The sequence below is a fragment of the Pteropus medius genome, unplaced genomic scaffold (genome assembly GCF_902729225.1).
Source record: "Pteropus medius unplaced genomic scaffold, Ma_sr-lr_union100, whole genome shotgun sequence".
NCBI lineage: Eukaryota > Metazoa > Chordata > Mammalia > Chiroptera > Pteropodidae > Pteropus > Pteropus medius.
The window spans coordinates 5,205,332-5,225,534 of record NW_024342644.1 but is presented as its reverse complement, the minus strand read 5'-3'; the positions used below and the strand labels follow the sequence as shown (position 1 = coordinate 5,225,534).

Here is a 20,203-nt window from a genome sequence, read left to right as displayed (position 1 = left end):
AACGCATCTTCCATAAAAAAATGATTTTCACGACCCGTTTTGCAGCTGCTGAGCTGTTTATGATTCTAAGTGTCTGGATTTCTGTTTGTGTGACCGTCCCCTCCCGAGGCCGCCCTTTGACACCGCCGTCTGGCCACCCGTCCTCAAGAGCTGCTTCCGCCGACTGGACTCCTGCGTCGCCTTCCTCACAATCGCCTTCACAGTCTCCACGGAGTCTGAAGCACAAAAACCAACAATTCGAGTGTGCAGCCCAGGCACCGGGGTTGGGGGTGGAGGTGTGTCCTTTAGAAAGTGGGGGGGGGGCGAAGCAGAGGTCCCCAAAAGATGCTTACGAAAACGGTACTTTAAAAACGAACTCGGCCAGCAGCAGGCCCTCCTCTCACTTTGCTCTGGAGAGGTCTGCAATTTGCATCCCAGTTGTGATTTAGACGGTCTACCAAGTTTCAGTTACGAAAGTCCCATAGCCTCTGGGTTCCCAGGTTCGCGTGATTCGGTTTATTGTGGCAACAGTTCCCGGCAACTGCCCAGGTGCAGATGTTGAGCGCCTACCGTTGGAGCCTTTAAGTGCGGGAGGTGGGAGACGCGGAGGCGCTGGGGCGCAGGGATCACGGAGTGCAGGGCGCGGGGCGCTGGGGCTCAGGGGCGCTTCAGGGAGCCCGCGGGGGCGCGCGGCAGAGCGGGGCCGGAGGAGGAGCGCCCAGAGCGCAGCATGGGCTGCGGACCTTCCCAGCCTGCCGAGGAGCAGAGATGCGTCCCCGCGCCCAGGAAGGGCTGGGAAGAGGGATTCAAGGTAAAACAAACAAAAAGGGCATAAAGACTGTTGCCACGCTGGGGGGAGGCTGGAGTTGGCTGGAGCAGGGTCTGATGGGACTCACGGCAGTGGAGTGGGCGTGTTGGGAGCCGCTTTATTCAGCCAGTGTTTAACTGCTGTCTTATCCAACTGGGACTCCTGCTGCTATAGAACTAGCTTTGAGAGTCTTTTGTGTTTTAGGAGCTAGCGAAGGTGGTCACGCCCCAGGGCAGAGGCAGGAATAACTGGATGAGTTCTGTGATCTGCACAGAGCTGGGATTGGCAATGATTCTTAAGGTCTGGTGAGAGTACCTGGGAGCTGCCATATATTATTGGCTTCCGGAAAGTGGGCCCTTTGGGAATTACTTAGTGCTGGAAGAGATCTTAGAAGCCATCTGGCTGAGTCCTCTCACTTCCCACATGAAGACCCTGAGGCCCAGAGAGGTGAAAAAGGACTTGCCTGAGTCTGCACAGCTTGGTTGAGGGCAGAGCTGGAGACAGAACCTAATCTTGAAGAGTCTCATTCCAATACTCTTTCCACTCTCCCTCAAGGTTGAATCCCCCTTAATTCTTCTGGAGGCACAAAGGAGAATTTTTCCCAGGGCAGGGCATGGAGGAATGGTTGGTCCAGAAAAAAATGAGGTCCATGATTTCTTCCCATCCTCATTATCATTAAGATTTCACAAGCAGAACAGGAACCCACAAGGGTTTCTTCAGGAATTGTTACCCAAAGATAATATTACCATGTAATTTATCATCAAAAGCAGGATACTTTTAAGAGAGGAAGAGAACACTATTAATAAATTTGCCCAGACAGCCTGATTTAAGCCCACACTGTCGCAGCAAACCAGGATTTATGGTCACTCTCACTAAAGAGCATTTTTGGAACTACAGTCTAAAGAGCACACACTTTATCTTAGCAGGCAGTGAGCAAGACACTATTCAGTGCCAATTACAGCACCTACTCTGTGTGAGGCACATCTGCTGGGCTCTTGGAGTCAAAAAAACAAACCAGGGTCTAGGAGAGGCTGAGATCCAGGCTTAGTACCTGCTGCCCTGGGAGAGGCGGACAGAAAACATTTGCTTTACATCCCAACTGCCACTGTCTGCATTTAGGGCCCTATTTATTACCTTTTCCTGAGTCTTTCTGCCTCTTCCGTCACCACCCCAACTAGTCTTACCTCCCACACTGCTACCTATCTTCCTAAGAAAAAATTCCCTGGGATGTGCAAAACTGTTGATTTTTGCTTCCACTAGTCTTTCTAATGTCATCCTCTCCTGTCCAGTTCCTTTCACTCATGAACCCTCAGATCTGCCATACCAAGAACCTGTAGTGCTTGCTTCCTCCAGGCATCATGGCACTGCATGTCTTTCCCGCCATTCCTTCTTCCAGGAGTGCCCTTCCCTGGCCCCATTCCCAGTTTGCCTGATGAATTCCTATCTATCCTTTGGTACTGAGCCCAAACACCACCTCTGTGATGCTCCCTTATCACATGGTAAATGTTTGTTTAAAGCTTCTTCTCCCTCTTAGACTCATGGGCTTCTTGGCAACAATTTGGTCATCTTTACTCATTATGGCTTTGGACTATATTCTTACATAAGGGAACACTTTTTACTCCATTGTGCCTTCCCTTTTTTGTACAAAAAGCTTTATTTTTAAAAAATTTTACTGGTGTGATTATGTATAAGACTTCTATAGAAGAAATTTTTACTATTTTTGTTTCTTTTCTGGCCATTGTCATTTGTTCCATGGTTACTACCAAAATAATTTTGTTGTGTAGAGCCAGAGAGAATGCTAAAAAAGCAAGCTCTACAGGTGTCAAATATACCAGGTTCCTCTGGGCCAAGCCTCTCCAAGGCCTAAGAGGGTTTCTGGGTTTCTTCCTGAATTTCGGGGGTGAGATAGTCCTTGCCTTTTGCATGGGCTCCAAACTGGTCTCCCTGGATCCTTCCTTCACGACCCACTCCCACCTGTCCTCCATCTCCAACTTTTCACATGACCTCCAGAGTGATCATTCTAAAATAAAATTGGATTATATCAACCTCTGCTGAAAAAGTTACCAGCCCATTAAGTCAGCACACCAACCAGTGATTAAGAAATTGAATACCTTGGTTGGACTTCTAGACTCACTACTGGTGATTTGGGTGGTTTTGGTCAAGTTATTTAACCTCCCTGTGCCTTAGTTTCCTTATCTCTAAAATGGGGGTGATTAATAATAGCAATTTGATAGAGTTGTTATGAGGATTAAATAAACTCAATTCATGTAAACTCATACCAATGCCTGACACAGAATAAGTGCTTAATATTAGTTATTACTATTATTATTATTACAATTATCTATGTAAGATCAAATCCTAAATTCTTATCATGTTTTCCTAAGCCATCCTCAAGTTGACTCCTGTCAAATTCTCTAGTTTCATCGCTCCCCCCATTCATATTCTAGTCACACCTTACTACTCGTTGTTCCCCAAACCCCTTCTATTTTTGTCTCCATGCCTTGCATCACTGTTTTCTCTCCTTACAGACTTTCCCTTCTCCCTTTTCTTGGGCTGCATGCAAATATGTACCTGTTTTTGAAGTCAACTCAAGACCATTCTTCTCCTCTTCCCTGCCACCATGCTGGCAGAGTTGACCTTATGCTTTCTCCTATCGCATTTCAAAACATTTTATTGTATTTATTTGTTCCCATGTTTGCCTCTCAATCCAAACTATTATGATCTTCTTGAGGACAGGACTATTTTTATCTTTGTACCCCTAGTGCTTATTACAGTGCCTGATGCAGACCAGGCACTAATGAATATTTCTTGAGTGACTGCATATCCCTCTCAGTTCTCCCCATTCCTTAGTGTCTGCCTATCTCCTCATAGTGTGACTAGACTAATGACGATCAGCAAGGAGAAAATTCAATATTAAAATAACCTGAAAATAGACTCAGAGTCGACTCACGCATATACCTCTTTTCCCACCCCAAACACTTGACTTTGAAAATCTGATCTGGGAAAGGTATGATTACTAATTAAACACTCTCTAGCTATCAGAGCAATACTGCTTTCGCTACCTTCATAAATTCATCAGGCGGAGAGTTCAGTAGTTCAGCAGTGTCTTCAAAATTAGATGAACATGTTTGCTTGCAAGAAATATTCATGTTTCTTGGTGGCACAACTTTAAAATATTCTCAGTCAAACTTCTGGAGACCCGCCTGCAGACTTTCTCTTCACTTTACCTTAGTCTAAAGTGGCAAGAAGTCACTGCAATAAAATAATGCTAAGGAACAGTGGGAAACTTTTCTTCATTGGGGGAAATCTTCTGTATGATTAACTCAAAGTTTCTTGCTTGTTATAAAATGGGACAGGCTATATTGGAATAGGTGATCTCCAAAGATCCTTCACAGTATTCCCCTAATATTTGACAAGAAAATTCTTGTTTATTGTCAGTTAAAGAGAATAAATGCTTCTTAAAGTTTGATTTTTTAGAACCTATTTCTGACTTTTTTTTGAAGAGTTGCTATTTATTATTTCATTCATTAAAAGTAAACTAGAAAAAAAGATTAAATTTTGAAGAACAATTTTTTCCTATATGTCTGGAGACAAATGTATTTATAAAATGTATCTGCCAATAATTTGAATTAAGAAGGTTTAAGCTCCAGGGAGTCTTAACAAATGACTTCTCCCAAGATGTTTGGAAAATTTGTTTTCCAAAAGCTTTAGAACACATATAATGCTTCCAGACCAAACCAAACAAAATTCTGTCCATAGTTAAAATCAATACCTTTTTTGGAATGCTGATGATGCCTATGTATAGCTAGCTGTTAGCTTGAAAATAATGGCTTTTTAATTTTGTCTAAAATTGATAAAATTTTATCACCAAGACAATGAAGTATAAATTAAAATTGATGCAAAATGTAGAAACATGTTCTACATTAGCTTCTGCTACAACTTCATCTCAAGGAAAAAAATTAAACCTTCTACCCATTTCCTCTCCCCCTCTCCCAGTACAATTACAGATACACTTCTTACTGGTGTGAAAAGATAAACTCTACATGCACAGACAGAACAAGAAAACTGTTTTGACATATCCCCAAGAGCCATAGATCTAATTAATTTGTATCTCTGGTCTTTGACTACGTCTGTGCCGAAGTCTAGATTATAAAATTGGATTAAAATTTCCAGAATGTGTTGCACATAGATAAGATATTTAAAAGACATCCTTAGTTTTCAAAAGAGGAAAAAAACCTTAAATTTCTATTCTGGAAACTGAAGGCTGGTATGTGTTATTTCATGCTGCAAGATTATGTTTCATTTGCTCTAATTTAAGTTTTGGTCACTAACAGAGCATTAAGGCAGATTGTATCTAAATAAGCAAAAATGGATAAGGCTCCTTGCTAAGGACCTGGATTAGTCACTCTGATAAAACAACTGGGAGGTCATTCAGGGTTGTGGCATTTAAATCTATTCAGACTTTCAGTTGACTGAAAAGATACCTTTTGGATCGAAAATATCCAAATTTGCTCTTAGCTCCGATATGGGTGTTTTGTTTATTGTTTTTGTTATTAAATCAGCAATATTAGTGCTTCACTGGGTTCAAAAAAAGTTAGATCTGCAAAACAAAATGAACTTGTGAAAATATCTATCACTGCAGATATTTGTTTTTGATAGTTTATTTGGAAAGAGTGTAAAGAATGCCCAGAACGATCTTTAAATTCAATATGAACTCTGAGCCTCTGAAAGATAAGTGTCAGATAGGTTCTTCTTTTCCTTTGTTATATGTAACAACAAAAACAAAACAAACATATATGTGTTACATGTAACAAAGAAAAAGAAGACCCTGTCTAACATAATGATTATTGTTGTATAATAATATAATAACGTATAATATGTTATCTGTAAAACTGAGAGGCAGTAACTGTGTTATGAAGAAAGACAGATGGAGAAAGAAAAAAGCACATAGTTGCTCTCAGGCTTTGTCTTGTGCTGAATCATATTTCAGATCGGTCGAGTTTTTGTTTCCTTACTTTGTTTATTCAGTCGTTTGGGGTTTTTTTCTATTTTCCCATGTAGTCCTGAGCCACAGAACTAATTAATCCTCAACACAATAAACTGATGTTGGTTTAGCTAAAGTGATCATGTTATGTAAACATGGCGGTGAGGTGCTATGTGAGTCTCCCGGTGGACATGGGAGAATCTCTCGCTCAACTGTAACAACCTGAGAGTGATGGGAGCCACCGTAATTTAGCTATTGTGATTTCTACTTAGCTTCTGAGAGACTTCAAAGGTTGAAGTGCTTCAAGAAATCTCACCTGGACAATAATAGTCATAACTGGCTGCCCTGTTCTGTGCTTCCTTATTTCCTTCAATTCCTGCCATTGCATTAGCTCAAGAGTGATCTTTCTAAGAAACACACTCTATCATTTCATTTTACTTCCATGTATTTTTTAATTAAATTAAATCTCTGTATTTTTGAAACTGCTTAATGCCATAAGTGAAATTAAATAGACAGAAAACTTCTTTTTCGTTAAATTTGTAGGAGTGACATTGGTTAATAAAATTATATAGGTTTCAAGTGTACAATTCAGTAATACGTCATTTGAAAGTCCTATGAAGGACTACTGTTGCATTCAAAATAAAATCAAACTCCTTTTCTTGTCCCCACCTCAACACCTACCACTTTCTATCTCAATCTGTTTCTGCTACACTGGAATAATTCAAGTTCATAGAGACACAATATTGTTTCATTTGTGTATGCTTTCTCCTCTGTCTAGAATGACCTTTCCTCCTTGCTCCCTGGAAACTCATTCATCAAGACCCAATTCAAACATCTTTTTAACACCTTTCACTACACTCAACAAGATACAAATTTGTATCAGTGTAACAGGGCTGTTTGGCAAAGGGCAGGAGTTGGAAGGCAGAGTCCTGAGGCCCTTCTCGGGGGAGAAAAAGAACACTCATTGGGCCAAAAATGTAAACTCAATAGACATAAGAAGAATAGCTAGACTACAATATTTGGTAGAAGATGCTTATGTTCTTATTTCTTCTGGGACACTAAAGAGACTTCCTTTGGTTTGTGTTATCTTAAATAGAGAAGAGGTTGGCTCATAACATCTACTAGAAGCTTCCAATGAATGAGTAGTGGGACAGTTGTAAACCAAGCAATGAACGAAAGGCCAGCACTGGGGAAGAGGGGCATGGTAGTTACAGGAGGTATGAGAAAAGTTTTTCTGAACATATTAGTGTTTGAAATATATTTCCTCTCAAAATAAATGCTAGTTCTTTAAATCTAATTAATTTAGCTTCATGAAAAACTAATTACGTTTTTCCCATTTTTCTTCTTTTGTTGTAGAACTATGAAATATTTAACACTGACCAGCATTTTGGAGTTAGTGGTTACTAAATCACAGACAGGCCCTTTTTTACACTGTTTTGATCTATTTACAAGCAGCAGAACTTTGGTATGAAGAAACAGACATCCTTAAAAGGAGAAATAGGACTGCAAGTCAGTGCAGGATTGATGGAGGGCCCTCTGGAAATACAAATTAATAGAAAATGTACATATCCTTTAGTCCAGCATGTCCTCATCTAGAAATTTATCCTCATGGGATGATTGGGTGAATTCAGACTGATGTATATACACAGATATTATGCCGGCACTGTTTATTATATTGACAAGTTGGAAATAACCAAGATATCCTCCAGTATTTGGTTAAATAAATTGTGGTATAGAGTACTGGAATGCAATCATCAAATAAATGACCACTCTCCACCATTAAATTATTTATTATTATGAAGCTGATTACTTTTTTAATCAGCAAAAACAATGAAGATAATTTCATCTAAAAAAAAACTTTTTTAAACAGCAGCATTTTTACTTTTCACATTTGATGATTATAAATTTGTTCATTTTGGTATCCTCCCGAATGCTCAGCATAATAGCTTGTACCTGATCATTCATATTAGATATTACAGTTGACACTTGAAAACATAAGGGGTTAAGGGATCCAATGCCCCTGCAGTCGAAAATCTGTTTAATTTTGACTCCCCAAAAACTTAGTTACAGTCATCCCTTAGTTTCCATGGGAGATTGGTTCCAGGACCTGCCCCCACCCCACCGCCACACACACACACTGCACAGCAGATACTAAAACCTGAGGATGCTCAAGTCCCTTATACGAAATGGTGCAGAACAATGCATATAGTCGGCCCTCTAAATCTGGAGATTCCCAACTGCAGATCGAAAATACTGTTTCAATCTGTGGTTGATCGAATCCACAAATGTGAAATCTATGGATACAGAGAGCTAACTGTACTTATTGAAAAATTCGTGTGTAAGTGGCTCCATGCAGTTCAAGGGTTAACTGTATGTCGGTTTTCTATTGCTGTTATGATAAATTAACATAAATTTAGTGGCTTAAAATAACATCATTTTATTCTCTTATAGTTCTGGAGGTCAGAAGTATAAAATCAGTTCCACTGGGCTCAAGTCCAAATGTTAGCAGGGCTGGTTCCTTTCAGAGCCTCTGAAGAGAGAATCCTCTTCCTTGCCGTTTCCGCTTCTAGAGCTGCATTCCTTACATTCCTTGGCTGGTGGACCTTGCATCATCTTCACTGCCAGGACTGTAGCATCTTCAAATGTGTCTCTGCTTCCATCATTGCATCACCTTCTTTCTCCTCCTTTGCAGTCAAATCTCCCTCTTCCTTCGTTTTATAAAGACACTCATGTTTACATTTAGGGCCCACCTGGACAATCCAGGATAATCTTGCCATCTCAAGGGCTTTAATTTAATCACATCTGCAAAGTCCCTTTTGTCATATAAGGTGACATCTACAGGTTGCTAGGTACTATTCAGCTTCCCACAGATACTAGTTGGCTAAATATTCACAAAGAAGATCTTGTGACATGGTTTACATTTTCTAAGAAACCGTTTCCTAAGAAATCTGAACTCTCACAAAGCCATTCACTTCTCACAGGCTGATGTTGGTGTGACTTATTCTGAGGAGAACTGTAGCCCCCAGATTGGAGCTGCACTGCTCAAGGACACTGCGGGCAGCCCCAAAGGCCTGGATAAACAGGTGCTGTTGGAAAGCTTACCCGGAACCATTCCAGAAAGTTCCCCATCTCCTAATGGAAGAAACGGGAGAATTAATTCAGGTAAAAGCCCCCACTCATGTTGCTTTCCATAAAATACTGTTTCTCTAAATATATTTCATGTGTGTTTGGTGACTCTTTAATCACAGATTTGTGGGCCAGGGTGTAGTCTAAATGGCCAAATGGCCAAATGTAGTCTAAATGGTCCCTATCTCTAAGACATTAGAATTTAGCCTTAGGCCTCTATTAAGGGAGTAAATAATGCTAACTATTAATCTTCTTGTCAATGAAGTAATTGAACCATCTTTTTTTTTTTTTTCCTTAAGTAAGAGACTTATTGATGATTGGGAGTAAGCCTCGGAAATAGGAGTTGCAGAAGCTTTGGTTAAATTCTTTTAAACTCCCATTATGTTAACATTTTTCTGAGGGAAATTTCTACATTTGAAAGAATACATAAAACTTGCATCAAACTTTTTCCCCTGTCTCTCCCCATCCAAAATATCAGCAAATATACAATGAAAGAATCTTTCAAGAACATGAAAGAAGTAATTATGACCTTGTATGCCCTTGAACCTATTTGTTTCTAAATATTTTTCTTATGGTGTGTTTTCACTTTACTGGGGTTACCCCATAGTGTTGATATAACAACTTTTATTTTTATTTTATCAGCTTTTGAAACAAATTGAACTTAGTAGACCTTAAGGAAAAGCACTCTGTTTTATTTAGGGGGAAGGCTTTCATTTCATTCTTCTTCTATAGATTCTTCCCTAGATTCAAGTTAGAATTAGAAAATAGGTAGGTTATAAGTGAGATTTTTTTTCTTGGACTTTCATGCACACTCAGGTTATCACAGATTTCATATTAGCCCTCGTCTGATGCTTCTGATTTGGTGAGACATGACCTCTGAGCATGAGGTAGGAGGCAGGAGTTACAGTGCAGATGCGGCCCCTCCCTCCCTCTCTGTGTTGGACCAGTACATATATTGTTTACTCTGGTAGTTTTATTGATGGGAATCCCTCCTAGACTGCAACACAAATGCTCAATATCTGTTGTGTTAACAGACTACAGATCGTGGAGTGGACAGGGACTTGTTGTGCCCTTAGACAGTCAGCCCTGTCAGCCTTACAATGTTGAAAGCAGTATGGGGAGGGCCACAGGTAAGCAGGACAATGCTAAGAGAGACCAGCTTGGGGAGGGAATGAATTACCAAAGCAGATGTTCAAAAATGTAGTGTAAATTAGTTTTCAAGAAAGATCTCACCACAGAATGAATAAGAACTAGTGTCCTATGCTTTATATTTTTTTCTCTGCCTACTTTCCCCTCTGTGTCCTTGTTGCATCCCTGCTCTTCACATCTACAGAGCATATTTGTTAAAAATTTCAAGTTTTACACTAACATTTCCTAGATATTTCCTTTGGGGAAAAAAAAATTTATTTTGAATAACTTCAGATTGAAGAAAATTGGCAAAAACAAAACAAAACAAAAAAACAAGAAATGGCTCTATTTTTTCACCAAGATTCCCCAATTGTTAACATCGTACCACATTTGTATTTTCATTGCCCCGCCCCTCCCTTCACCCCTCCGTCTCCTCCTCCTCTTCTCATAAACAGGTGTCTTTTTTTCTGAGAGTAAGTTACAGATATAATGATACTTTACTCCTAAATACACTGATATGTATTTCCTTAAAACAAAGGCATTCTTTGCAAAATCCCAATACAAGGATCTGAATCAGGAAAATACCATTAATGAAGTATTATTAGCTTGCCTACGGACCATATTTAGATTTTGTCAATTGTCTCACAAATGTCCTTTATAAATAAACTTCCGGTTCAAGAGCTACTCTAGTATCACATGTTTAAATTAGTTGTCATGTGGTTTTATTCTCTAATCTGGAACAATCCCTCAACTTTTCTTTGTATTTTATAACCTTGATATATTTGAAAATATAGGTCATCTGTTTTATAGAATGCTCCTTAGTCTGGGTTTGTCTGATAGTTCATCATGACTAGGTCCAGGTTATGCATTTTTAGCAAGAATACCAAAAATTATATTGTATCCTGCTTAGTACATCAGAGCAGTAGGTACGTGATATCTATATTTGACATTTACTATGGGTCTTTTTGGCTTCGCAAAATATTTTAATGTACTAAAATTTATCTATCTTTTCCCTTATTATATCTGGATTCTGAGTCAGTTAGAAAGCCTTTCCCTACACCAAGGCTAAAGACTAATCCACTCACGTTTTCTTTTATGACTTCATTTTTCGTACTTACGCTTATGAAGAATTTCTAATGGCACAAGAAAATGCTAATGTAAATGTTTCATAGGAAACAAAACTGTATGTTTAGTGTGATGACAAGTTTCTAAAATTAAAATTGTATATATTAACATTAACAATGGTGGTCTCTGGCAAGAGAATGGGTATTTTTATTTTCTTTTTTATTCTTTTCTATATTTTCCAAGTTTATAATGTATTACTTTGGTACTCAGAAAGAAGCACAATGCTATTTTTAAACATTTCCCTGATATTCTTCCATGTCCCAAGAAATCATGAAAATTAGTTGAAACGACTGACATAGCCCAGCGATTTCTCTGTAGGCTGGTTAGCTATGGTAAACGTCAAGCCAGATACTTAAATGGACTCAGAAAAGAAATCTATCGAATTGGCTAAAATAATTTTATTATATTAGTGACAGATGTTTACAATGACATTCTTTTTAGAAAAATCTTCAAAGAGAAATGAACTGTGACCAGTGGAAGCCATTTATGTGACAATTTGGGAAGAGTACAGTGAGGCGGTAAAGAACATGGATGTGGAAGTCAGAAAGACGTGGATTTAAATCCTAGTCAATTTACTTACTACCCCTGTCACCTTGAGCAAGTTAATTAGCCTCTTTTATATCAGTTTGTTTTTATAAAATAGGGATAATAATACCTTTCTTACAAAGTTTACATTTGGTTTAAATGTTATAAAATATATAAAATACTTAATATAGTGCCAGGTTAGAAATTTTCATTAAAAGACTCCATCCACTAGATGGAATGGACTTGGTTACTATCCAGACTTCCCGATGATTGCAGAATAGAAGACAACTCATTTTTGAAGATTCCTCATCGCACCTTTATTTTATAATGTGAAGGTATAAAAACAGATACTGGCTTGTTTATTTATATAATTAGATGATTTGTAATGGAAGGGTTCTCTCTCAGTACAATTTATAAAGCCTCTCCTATAAACTATTTCAGTGCCATTTTTAGAATCACTAATAAAAATTTAGCTGATATCACTTGACTCCAATTCCTATTTAGTTCAAATGCTCTTTTCAACAAGGCATCCTTTTACTTACGTCGATTTAGCAGATGGCGTAATTGTAAACCCAAGATTGCAGGACTAGAAGTCTCTTGGCAACATCACACTGTTTATCCTTTGTATACAAAGCATAGAAACCGACTGCAACTCAGAAGAGTCACTGAAAGAATATCACATTCTTAGTTGTAGTTTAGCTTCATAATTAGTTCAGAGAACCCATGTAGTCACACCCCAGTGTACAAGTGTTGTTACAGCAAAAAAGTAGTACACAATAGCACATGAAAAACTTATTGTTATGTTAATGTGGGGCCTACTAAGTAAACAGTATTTATGTTGATATGTATCTTCTGTAAGACCATTAAGAATTTGGACTTGAAAGGAATCAAAGATTTATAATAGAAACAAATATCCAAGTAAGAGTGTTGAGTGTCAGATTTTAATTAAATAACATGATTTATAAAGCATTCATTTAGCATTTGATTTATAAAATCTTCATGCTTAAATTTTGCTTTCTTTTCTCTTTTCCCCTGGAAGACCTACTTACTAATGGATTAATCCATAAACCTCAACCCCTAGAAAATCGAGAGCGACAAAAGTCGTCAGACATCCTGGAAGAATTAATTGTTCAAGGAATAATACAAAGCCACAGCAGAGTATCTAGAAATGGAGAATCATATGATGTCATGGCAAGTAATTTTATAATTAACATTAGTTTTTAGTTAAAAATAGCAATAGATTATGATGGAGCTTGAGTTATTATTTTCAGCATATGCATTTTGAGAGTCACAGTACAGATTATAGCATTTATCTAAGCCATTTTTTTTCTCTCATAAATTCCCTCACCACTCTGCATACCATCCTTCTGTATGGATTCAGGAATTGCCCTAATCATTCATGATTAATGAAGCCAATAAAACATATCTTGGGTTTTACTAAATGTGAGATGCAATAAGCTCCATTCAATATATGCCTTTATTCTTTCAACATTTTTTATTAAGCGTTGCCTATGTACTAGGAATTGTGAATATAAAAGTGAACTCTGACTTAGCCAATAAGAAAATAGACCTAAATGCCAAAGCTAAAATAGGTATGCTTATATGTGTATATATACACTGTAAGATTAAATATGAGGAAAAAAATACAATAATAGAAATTGTTTTACTCTTATTTTTCTTTGTTGATTCATTTTGACTAATCTATCATTGTTTTTCCTTAGTGTGAACAATATTTTTACCTTGATTTTAACTGATTATGGCCAAAGTCTTGAGGTCTTAATTTTTTAATAAGTTCTGTGTAAACCTATAAAGAGGATAGCAGGTTTTGTTGTTGTTTTTGTTGTTATTTTGTTTTGTTTTCTTGTCTGTCTAGTTTTTTTCTTAAGCCAATGCACCCAGGCAGCTCCAGTTATCCTAAAACATAGGTGGAAGAAAGAAATGAAAAGAAGAAATAACAAAGAAAATAAGCCTGAGGAAAAATGAATGAGAAAGAAAAGAAAGAGACAGAAATGGTAGAAACAGAGACCAGAAATTACATCAATGGCTCCCGAGTGGTTGCTGATCCCTGTATTGTAAGGAAAACAGTCAATTTGGAATAAAAAGATGCATTATTTAAATCAAGTTTGCCACCTAGACCAAGGCACTCAGTGTTTGAATAAAAGTAATTTCCTTTCCTGTTAAGGAAATGCTGAGAACTCATAAATATAAGCTAAAGTGGTATTTTCTTTGAAGAAGGAAAATAAGCACTGCAGAAAGTATTTGGGGAAAAAAGAGGAGATTACTAAAGCTTATGAATGATATTATCAGGCTGCCTATAATAAGAGGACGTGGGGAAAAAGGGAAGGGGAAAAAAAACGGACCATATAATGAAAGAGATAATGCCAACATAATGACAGTTTACATTTGTGTAGTGATATCCTGATACAAGCCATTTTGGAGTACCTTGTTTAAAAGTACTAAAAGAAAGGAGGAGAGATCCCTGCCCACCCCCACCCCACCCCCGCCCCACCCCCTTGCCGCTGTAAGTGAGTCTCATGGTCAGAAAAGAAGATATGTCAAAGAAAGACAGGAGAGCAATCAGAGAAGGGTAAATTGGGTAACAGTGAGAGGCCAAATGATGTTTTTTTTTTTTTAAGGAAAATGCTGAGGAACCTTGATGTTAATGCCAGTGGGAATAGAATTAAAACTTTTTCCAGTGATTCAAATGCCAGAGATGAATGAGTTCAGACTCAGACTTTGCGAGGGCACCAACAAGGTTAATTAATATATGCTATATTGTGAAAGAAATGTCTCTATTTTAAAAAATGAAAACTATGGGCTTGACTTTGAATAACATCATTAAATGAGCCAGAGGAAGGTTGTTTTCATATTCTGTAGACATGGAATGGTTGTCAGGAGCATAGCTGGGGTGTTCTCAAAAGGATCAAAATGTGACAGGATTGCAGAAACAGGCAAGAGTAACACAGCTCTTTTGTGTTTTTGTTAGCTTTGTTTTGTTTTCTTGTCTTTGCTTTGGAATTAAGCCAGGATGTCCCAACATAAGCCAGGCTTGCAACAGGCCAGCATAACGTACAACTGTGCCTTTTACTGCCTAGTGCAGTAGTCCTTAACCTGGCTGCACAATCGAATCACCCAGAAAGCTTTCAAAACTCCAGGTGGCCAGGCCCCAAATAGGACCAGTGGTTGGGGGTAGGCCCCAGCTGTAGCGCATTTGAAAGCTCCCAAAAGGTTCCTTTGGGCAGTCCAGGCTGAGAACCACTGCCCTTGAAGTTTCAACAAACAAATACACTAAGGCCTCAAATCTATTGTAAAGCTGCAAAAAGTTAAAGCTTTTGAAATTGAAATCCCCCACTCATTTTGAAAGAGAATTCTAAAGTATTCCTGAAAATATGACATATTTTTAGGTGTAAGACTAAGATTATACCCAGGAAATGTATGGAAATGAAGGAGAGACATAAGTGCTCAGTGTCACAGGTAAAGTCTCTTTCAATTCAGGTGTAGCCGAGAACGTAAGTGCGTCAGACACCACGTGTCTCACATATTTCGGGAAAAGTTATGAGGCTAATGTGAAAAGATGAAAATGAATATCGAAGAACTGAAAGGCAAACCACATCAAAAATGGAAATATTATTAGACAGCTAATACTTTTAAATAATATTTAATAATTTGGGGGGGGGAAGATGATAAAATTGGATAAAAAACAAACTAAAAAATAAACCAAAGAGCCAAGGGAAACAGAAAGGAGGGTCAAAAAAGGACGTTGATGTCTGCAGTAACTATAATGTGATAAATCCAATCAGACACATAAACATTATTTCTTCGTTGCTTAAAAAAACTTTTAAATAAAATATTATAGGGAAATAACAGGATAATGAATGTGAGGATACTTTAAAAACAAGACTTCTTATATAGACCAAGAGTATACTTAAATATAAGGGAATTTTAGACCTAGATCTGTCACCTTCTTAACCAGGTTGTTATTTTTAACTCAGTTATCAGTTAGATTAAAATATGAAAAAGGATGCTGAAAAGTGAGGGCCCTTCATTCATCTTCTAAATCGGGGGATTCCTCTGTGAGCCAGAAGTCCATGGCAGTATCTGTGTCCATCACATGGCCCCGTTTCACCTTTTTTCTTAATTTTTATCATTTGCTTGTTGGCAAGCACTACAGCAATTCTATAATGCCCTCAGGATAACCTGCTTTCAGGTATACTCATACGAATAGACGTTATGTTCACTCAAAGAGAATTGTAATAATATGTAAGAAATACATTATGAGCTAAAACTCAGACTAAGTGAATCAGTATATTTCAAAACATCCTAGTGAGACTTAAGTGGCTGTATTATAAATGTGAAATGGTTTTATGTACACGTGTAAATATGTGTATGGATTGGTACAGATTTCTTTAGAGGGAAGTGATTGGCTCTCATTTATCTACACATGTATTATCCACTTTAGGTGTCTTTTATCCCAAATGTATTTCTCCCTGCCTCTTAGGGTATCCTGGGTCTCCCTATCCAAGACTCTGAATTCTCTGTCGATTCCTACTGTCTCTGGTCAAAGTTTATTTCCTTTTCTGGAGACTTCTGTACTTGGTAACCCTTAGTGCAGTTAGGGAGTTTGTTCACATTGCATCAGAGTCTCTAATATTATTTGTTGAACCTCATGGGGAGTCTTTTAAGGAGAAGGAAGTCGACTGGGAAAGACCAAATAAGGCCAGTTAACGCTCAGACTAAGCTTCCTCAGGAGGTATAACAGTGACAGAGCAGGAATGACAGATCTCTTGTGAGAAGTTTTGGCCTACTCTGTGCACAAGATTCTGGTAAGGGAGCATACCAAGATAGGTTCATCTGTAGGTCAACAGTTAATTACAAAATTTCTGAGGAGTACACAATGGATGCAAGAAGTAATATATACAGTACGGTTGGCTACACACGAGACCCAAATCTTATCAGAGCACCTTTGGTTGTGGCAGTCCTCTGATGGTGTTCTTAAAGAAAATAATTGAACTAGTAACTTCCATAGGTTTAAAGTTGATTTTTTTTTTTTGAGAATTTCTATGGGTAGCACCCCTCTAAGTATGTGATCATTGTTATCATTTTTAAGTGTGAACAGTTGATAAATCCTGACTTCATAAAATGCAGTGGTAAAGAATACAGTTATCTTTCCTTGGGTCTTTCAGCACTTTTACTTAAAGTGTCAGACTCAAGAAAGGATGTGGGCTGCACAGGTAAGATTAACTTCCACAAAGAGGAGGAAGTACATGATTTCATAGGCATCATTTTAGGATAAAGCCACAGGAAGAGTCACTCAAACTGGAAATTCTAAATTCTCTCTGAACTACTGATTAATCATTTTAGTCAAGGTTTAGACTCCTATGTAAAGCCTAATGGAGCCTTCCTTTTATAAGATCTTGGATTACCATTTCATTTTCTTTTAGCCCTCTATAAGTGAACTTCCCTAAAAAACTGTCTTCATACTGATTTCACAGTATCTCTAGTTGAGCCACCATAGCAAATATGTCCCTGTTTTCAGCAGATGGCTTTTGCTAGTAGGAAGCCTTAGAGCCAATTACCATAAAAATAATAACGATGATGGGGGAAGGAGAGGTTGCTTTGACAAACACCCCATAGTTTTTATGTAGTGAACAACTTCTTACCATATAAAACTGCCTCAAGGCTGTAACTGAGCCAAAACTTAAAGAAATGTTTTCTCTTTAAACGGCTTTCCGAGAATCATATATCTTAAAGCTGGAAGGAAGCGTAGCCATCATCAGTCTCCTCATTACATTTACATTTGAGAAAAGTGAGTGTAAAGAGAAAAGGTGCTTTGTCTCAGGTCACACAGTGAGCATTGTGATAGATCCAGGGTTAAAACCCAGGCATCCTCCCTGTTGGCCCCTGTGATTCTCTCATTGCTCCCCTTAGTGACAAATGCTTTATCTTGGTTGTGATTCCGTGTGCTCTCATCTAAACAGCTTCTGCTTTCACTCAATAAAAAGTACCATTTACTGAATGTCCACTATCTACTCCCTTCCCCCCCTTTTAAAAAATATCCCATGAAAAATATTATTAAACCTATTTTATAAATAAGGAAAGCAAGGCTTACAGAATTTAAGAAGTCATGCAAAGCCACAATGTGGCTGAGTCAGGATTTAAACCCAGGCCTGTCTGAGTCCAGATCTCTTGCCTTTTCCTGCTATGCTAAATTGTCTCTCTGTTTGATTTATTTTCTCAGTGCCTACAGTATTGTAGTCGGAAGAGACAGTCTTTTAGATATTACAATGATTATCAATAGCTCTTTTGTCTTTAAAAGTCTTTAGAGAAATTATCTAGGACAATTTTCAGTTCATTTTATAATGAAGACTTGGAGTTCATTAAGACTTTTCCCAGTCATAATAAATCTATGTATACTGACCTAGAAAGATGTTCATATTAAAGTAAGTGAAGAAAGAAAATTGCAGAGTACTGCATGTGGTATAATTCCTTTTATGTTTGGTTTAACATTACATATGTACTGTACATATGTGTGTATATAAATATATGTGCAGGGAGAACACACACCAAACTCTTTCAAATGGTTCATGCTGATGAGTGGGATTGGGGTCCAGGTGGCTAAACAGAGTATTAAGTTATTTATGTATCATTTTAATTTTTCATAACCAATCTGCCACTGGAATGTTTCGAGTTTTAGGATTTACATTTTAAACTGTGTTTATTCTACCTCGTGTCTTTCCCCTCTGCCTATGAATATGTTTGTTTCTCCATTTTAAGAAGTGTCTTCCTCCAGGTGCATATGACTGAGAAGCCACTGAGAAAGCCACCAGCCAGGCTGAAAAAACTTAAGATCAAAAAGGAAGGAAAAGATTTCACAATGAAGGACTTAGAGGAGAAGATGCAGGCGGTGGAGGAGCGCAGGAAGGTGCCTGAGGGGGCACCGGGGTGGGGGTGGGGCGGAGCTCCTGCCGAAATGAGCGCACGTGGGGCCTTTCCTATCAGCAGCATTAAGACAAATAACGCGGAATTGGATTAATTATCTTCATGATCTGTATGCTTCTTATGCTGCATGTTTAATTTTTTTGATGTGTGCAGTGAAGAGAAGGAATGAAGCCATATCTTAATGTTGGTTGAACTACTGTTTCATCCATATGTCCTAAGGAAGTAATATCCAGTTCTCAGAACTGAGTAAAATATGGAGTTTTCTTCAGATGAAAAAGAAAACTTCAGTTGGGGTCAGGGGCGAGAGGAGGTGTCGGGGTGGAGGATGGGAGCTGGAGAGGAGGCCACGGAAACCATCAAACAGCTCCTGCGGCGTTTGCACACATGGTCCCCCTGACCCTCTGTCAGCCATCCTGCCGGAACCAGCCTCGCGGCTTTGCTCTCACAGTCTTCATTTCCATCTCTCTGCTTGGCCTCTCAGAGCGAAAGGACTAGACAGAGGCTCCGTGAGGGCAGGGAGTGTGCCTGTCTTCAACAGTAATTCCTCAATTTATGTTTGTTAAATGACTGAATAATGAACTAGGAACCATAATGTTAATTACAGGCGATATTAATGAAAAGTTGGAGAACATCACTTGGGCTCTTTTTCATTCTTTGATACTGCTTTTCAGACTAAAGAAGAAGAAATAAGAAAAAAGCTACGGAGTGACCGACTTTTGCCCCCAGCTGATCATTTAGATTCAGCTGAGCCTACTGGGGCTGAGGCGCCATTTGCCAAAGGACTTAACCCTGTGAGTTCTGCCGTGTGTGACCCATCTGACCTGCAGGGAGGAAAGCCTTTGAAAAGGAGGAAGAGTGAAAGTGACATGACCTCAAGTGATAGAAACTATAGTTATGAAGGGGTTGGGGTTGTGGAGTCAGACATGTTCTACAACCAAGCAGATGACATATTCTAGTAAGCCATTTTATGTGAATTTCGTGACAAATAATCCATTTCCCCCGTAGTTGTGACATTCTTAGTATGTCTCATGTTTTTCTTTGATGGCCTGACCTCATTGGCAGGAGGTTAGATGAGTAAATTAAAAGGTTAATGGCTGTGCTAAAAATAGGGGATGGGGGGTAGACTTAATGACCTTTGATATTATTAAGTTGGCATCCTCCTTCACTGTGGCTTCAAACTTTGTAAAGATGCCTTTAACTTAGGACTACCTCCCAGCTCACATTACTGTGTTTGTGCCAAATGAAACCCTTCCTTTTCGCTCCTGCCCCTTGGCTATGTCTACCCCCCGAGAGTCTTTGAAGACAAAAATGCAAGGATCTGTGCTGTTTTAATGATCTGTATGCTCCATATGCTATATGGTTTTTTTTTTTTTAATTCTCTTTGTATTGTGAAGAAGTAAAAAAGTATCTTAGAGTTGGTTGAATTACAGTTTCATCCATATAGCTTGAGGAAGCAATATCTAATACTCGGAACTAAGTAAAGCGACTCTAAGGTTGGAAGGAGGTCCAGTGGAGGAAGTAAGCTGAGAGGAGGCACTAATGCCAGTGCTTTACTTCCTTGTGGGCACCCGGAGATGAAGCGTTTGAGG

The 20,203-nt window shown here is 38.4% G+C and overlaps 1 protein-coding gene across 1 annotated transcript; it reads left to right on the top strand.

Annotated features, from left to right (window-relative positions):
* Positions 1-563: 563 nt before the first annotated feature.
* Positions 564-19,961, top strand: STMND1 (stathmin domain containing 1). The gene is made up of 5 exons (XM_039866491.1): positions 564-790; positions 8,753-8,933; positions 12,715-12,866; positions 18,466-18,597; positions 19,286-19,961. The coding sequence occupies exons 1-5, from the start codon at positions 710-712 to the stop codon at positions 19,568-19,570; spliced, it is 831 nt and encodes a 276-aa protein (XP_039722425.1). The 5' UTR covers positions 564-709; the 3' UTR covers positions 19,571-19,961.
* Positions 19,962-20,203: the final 242 nt, after the last annotated feature.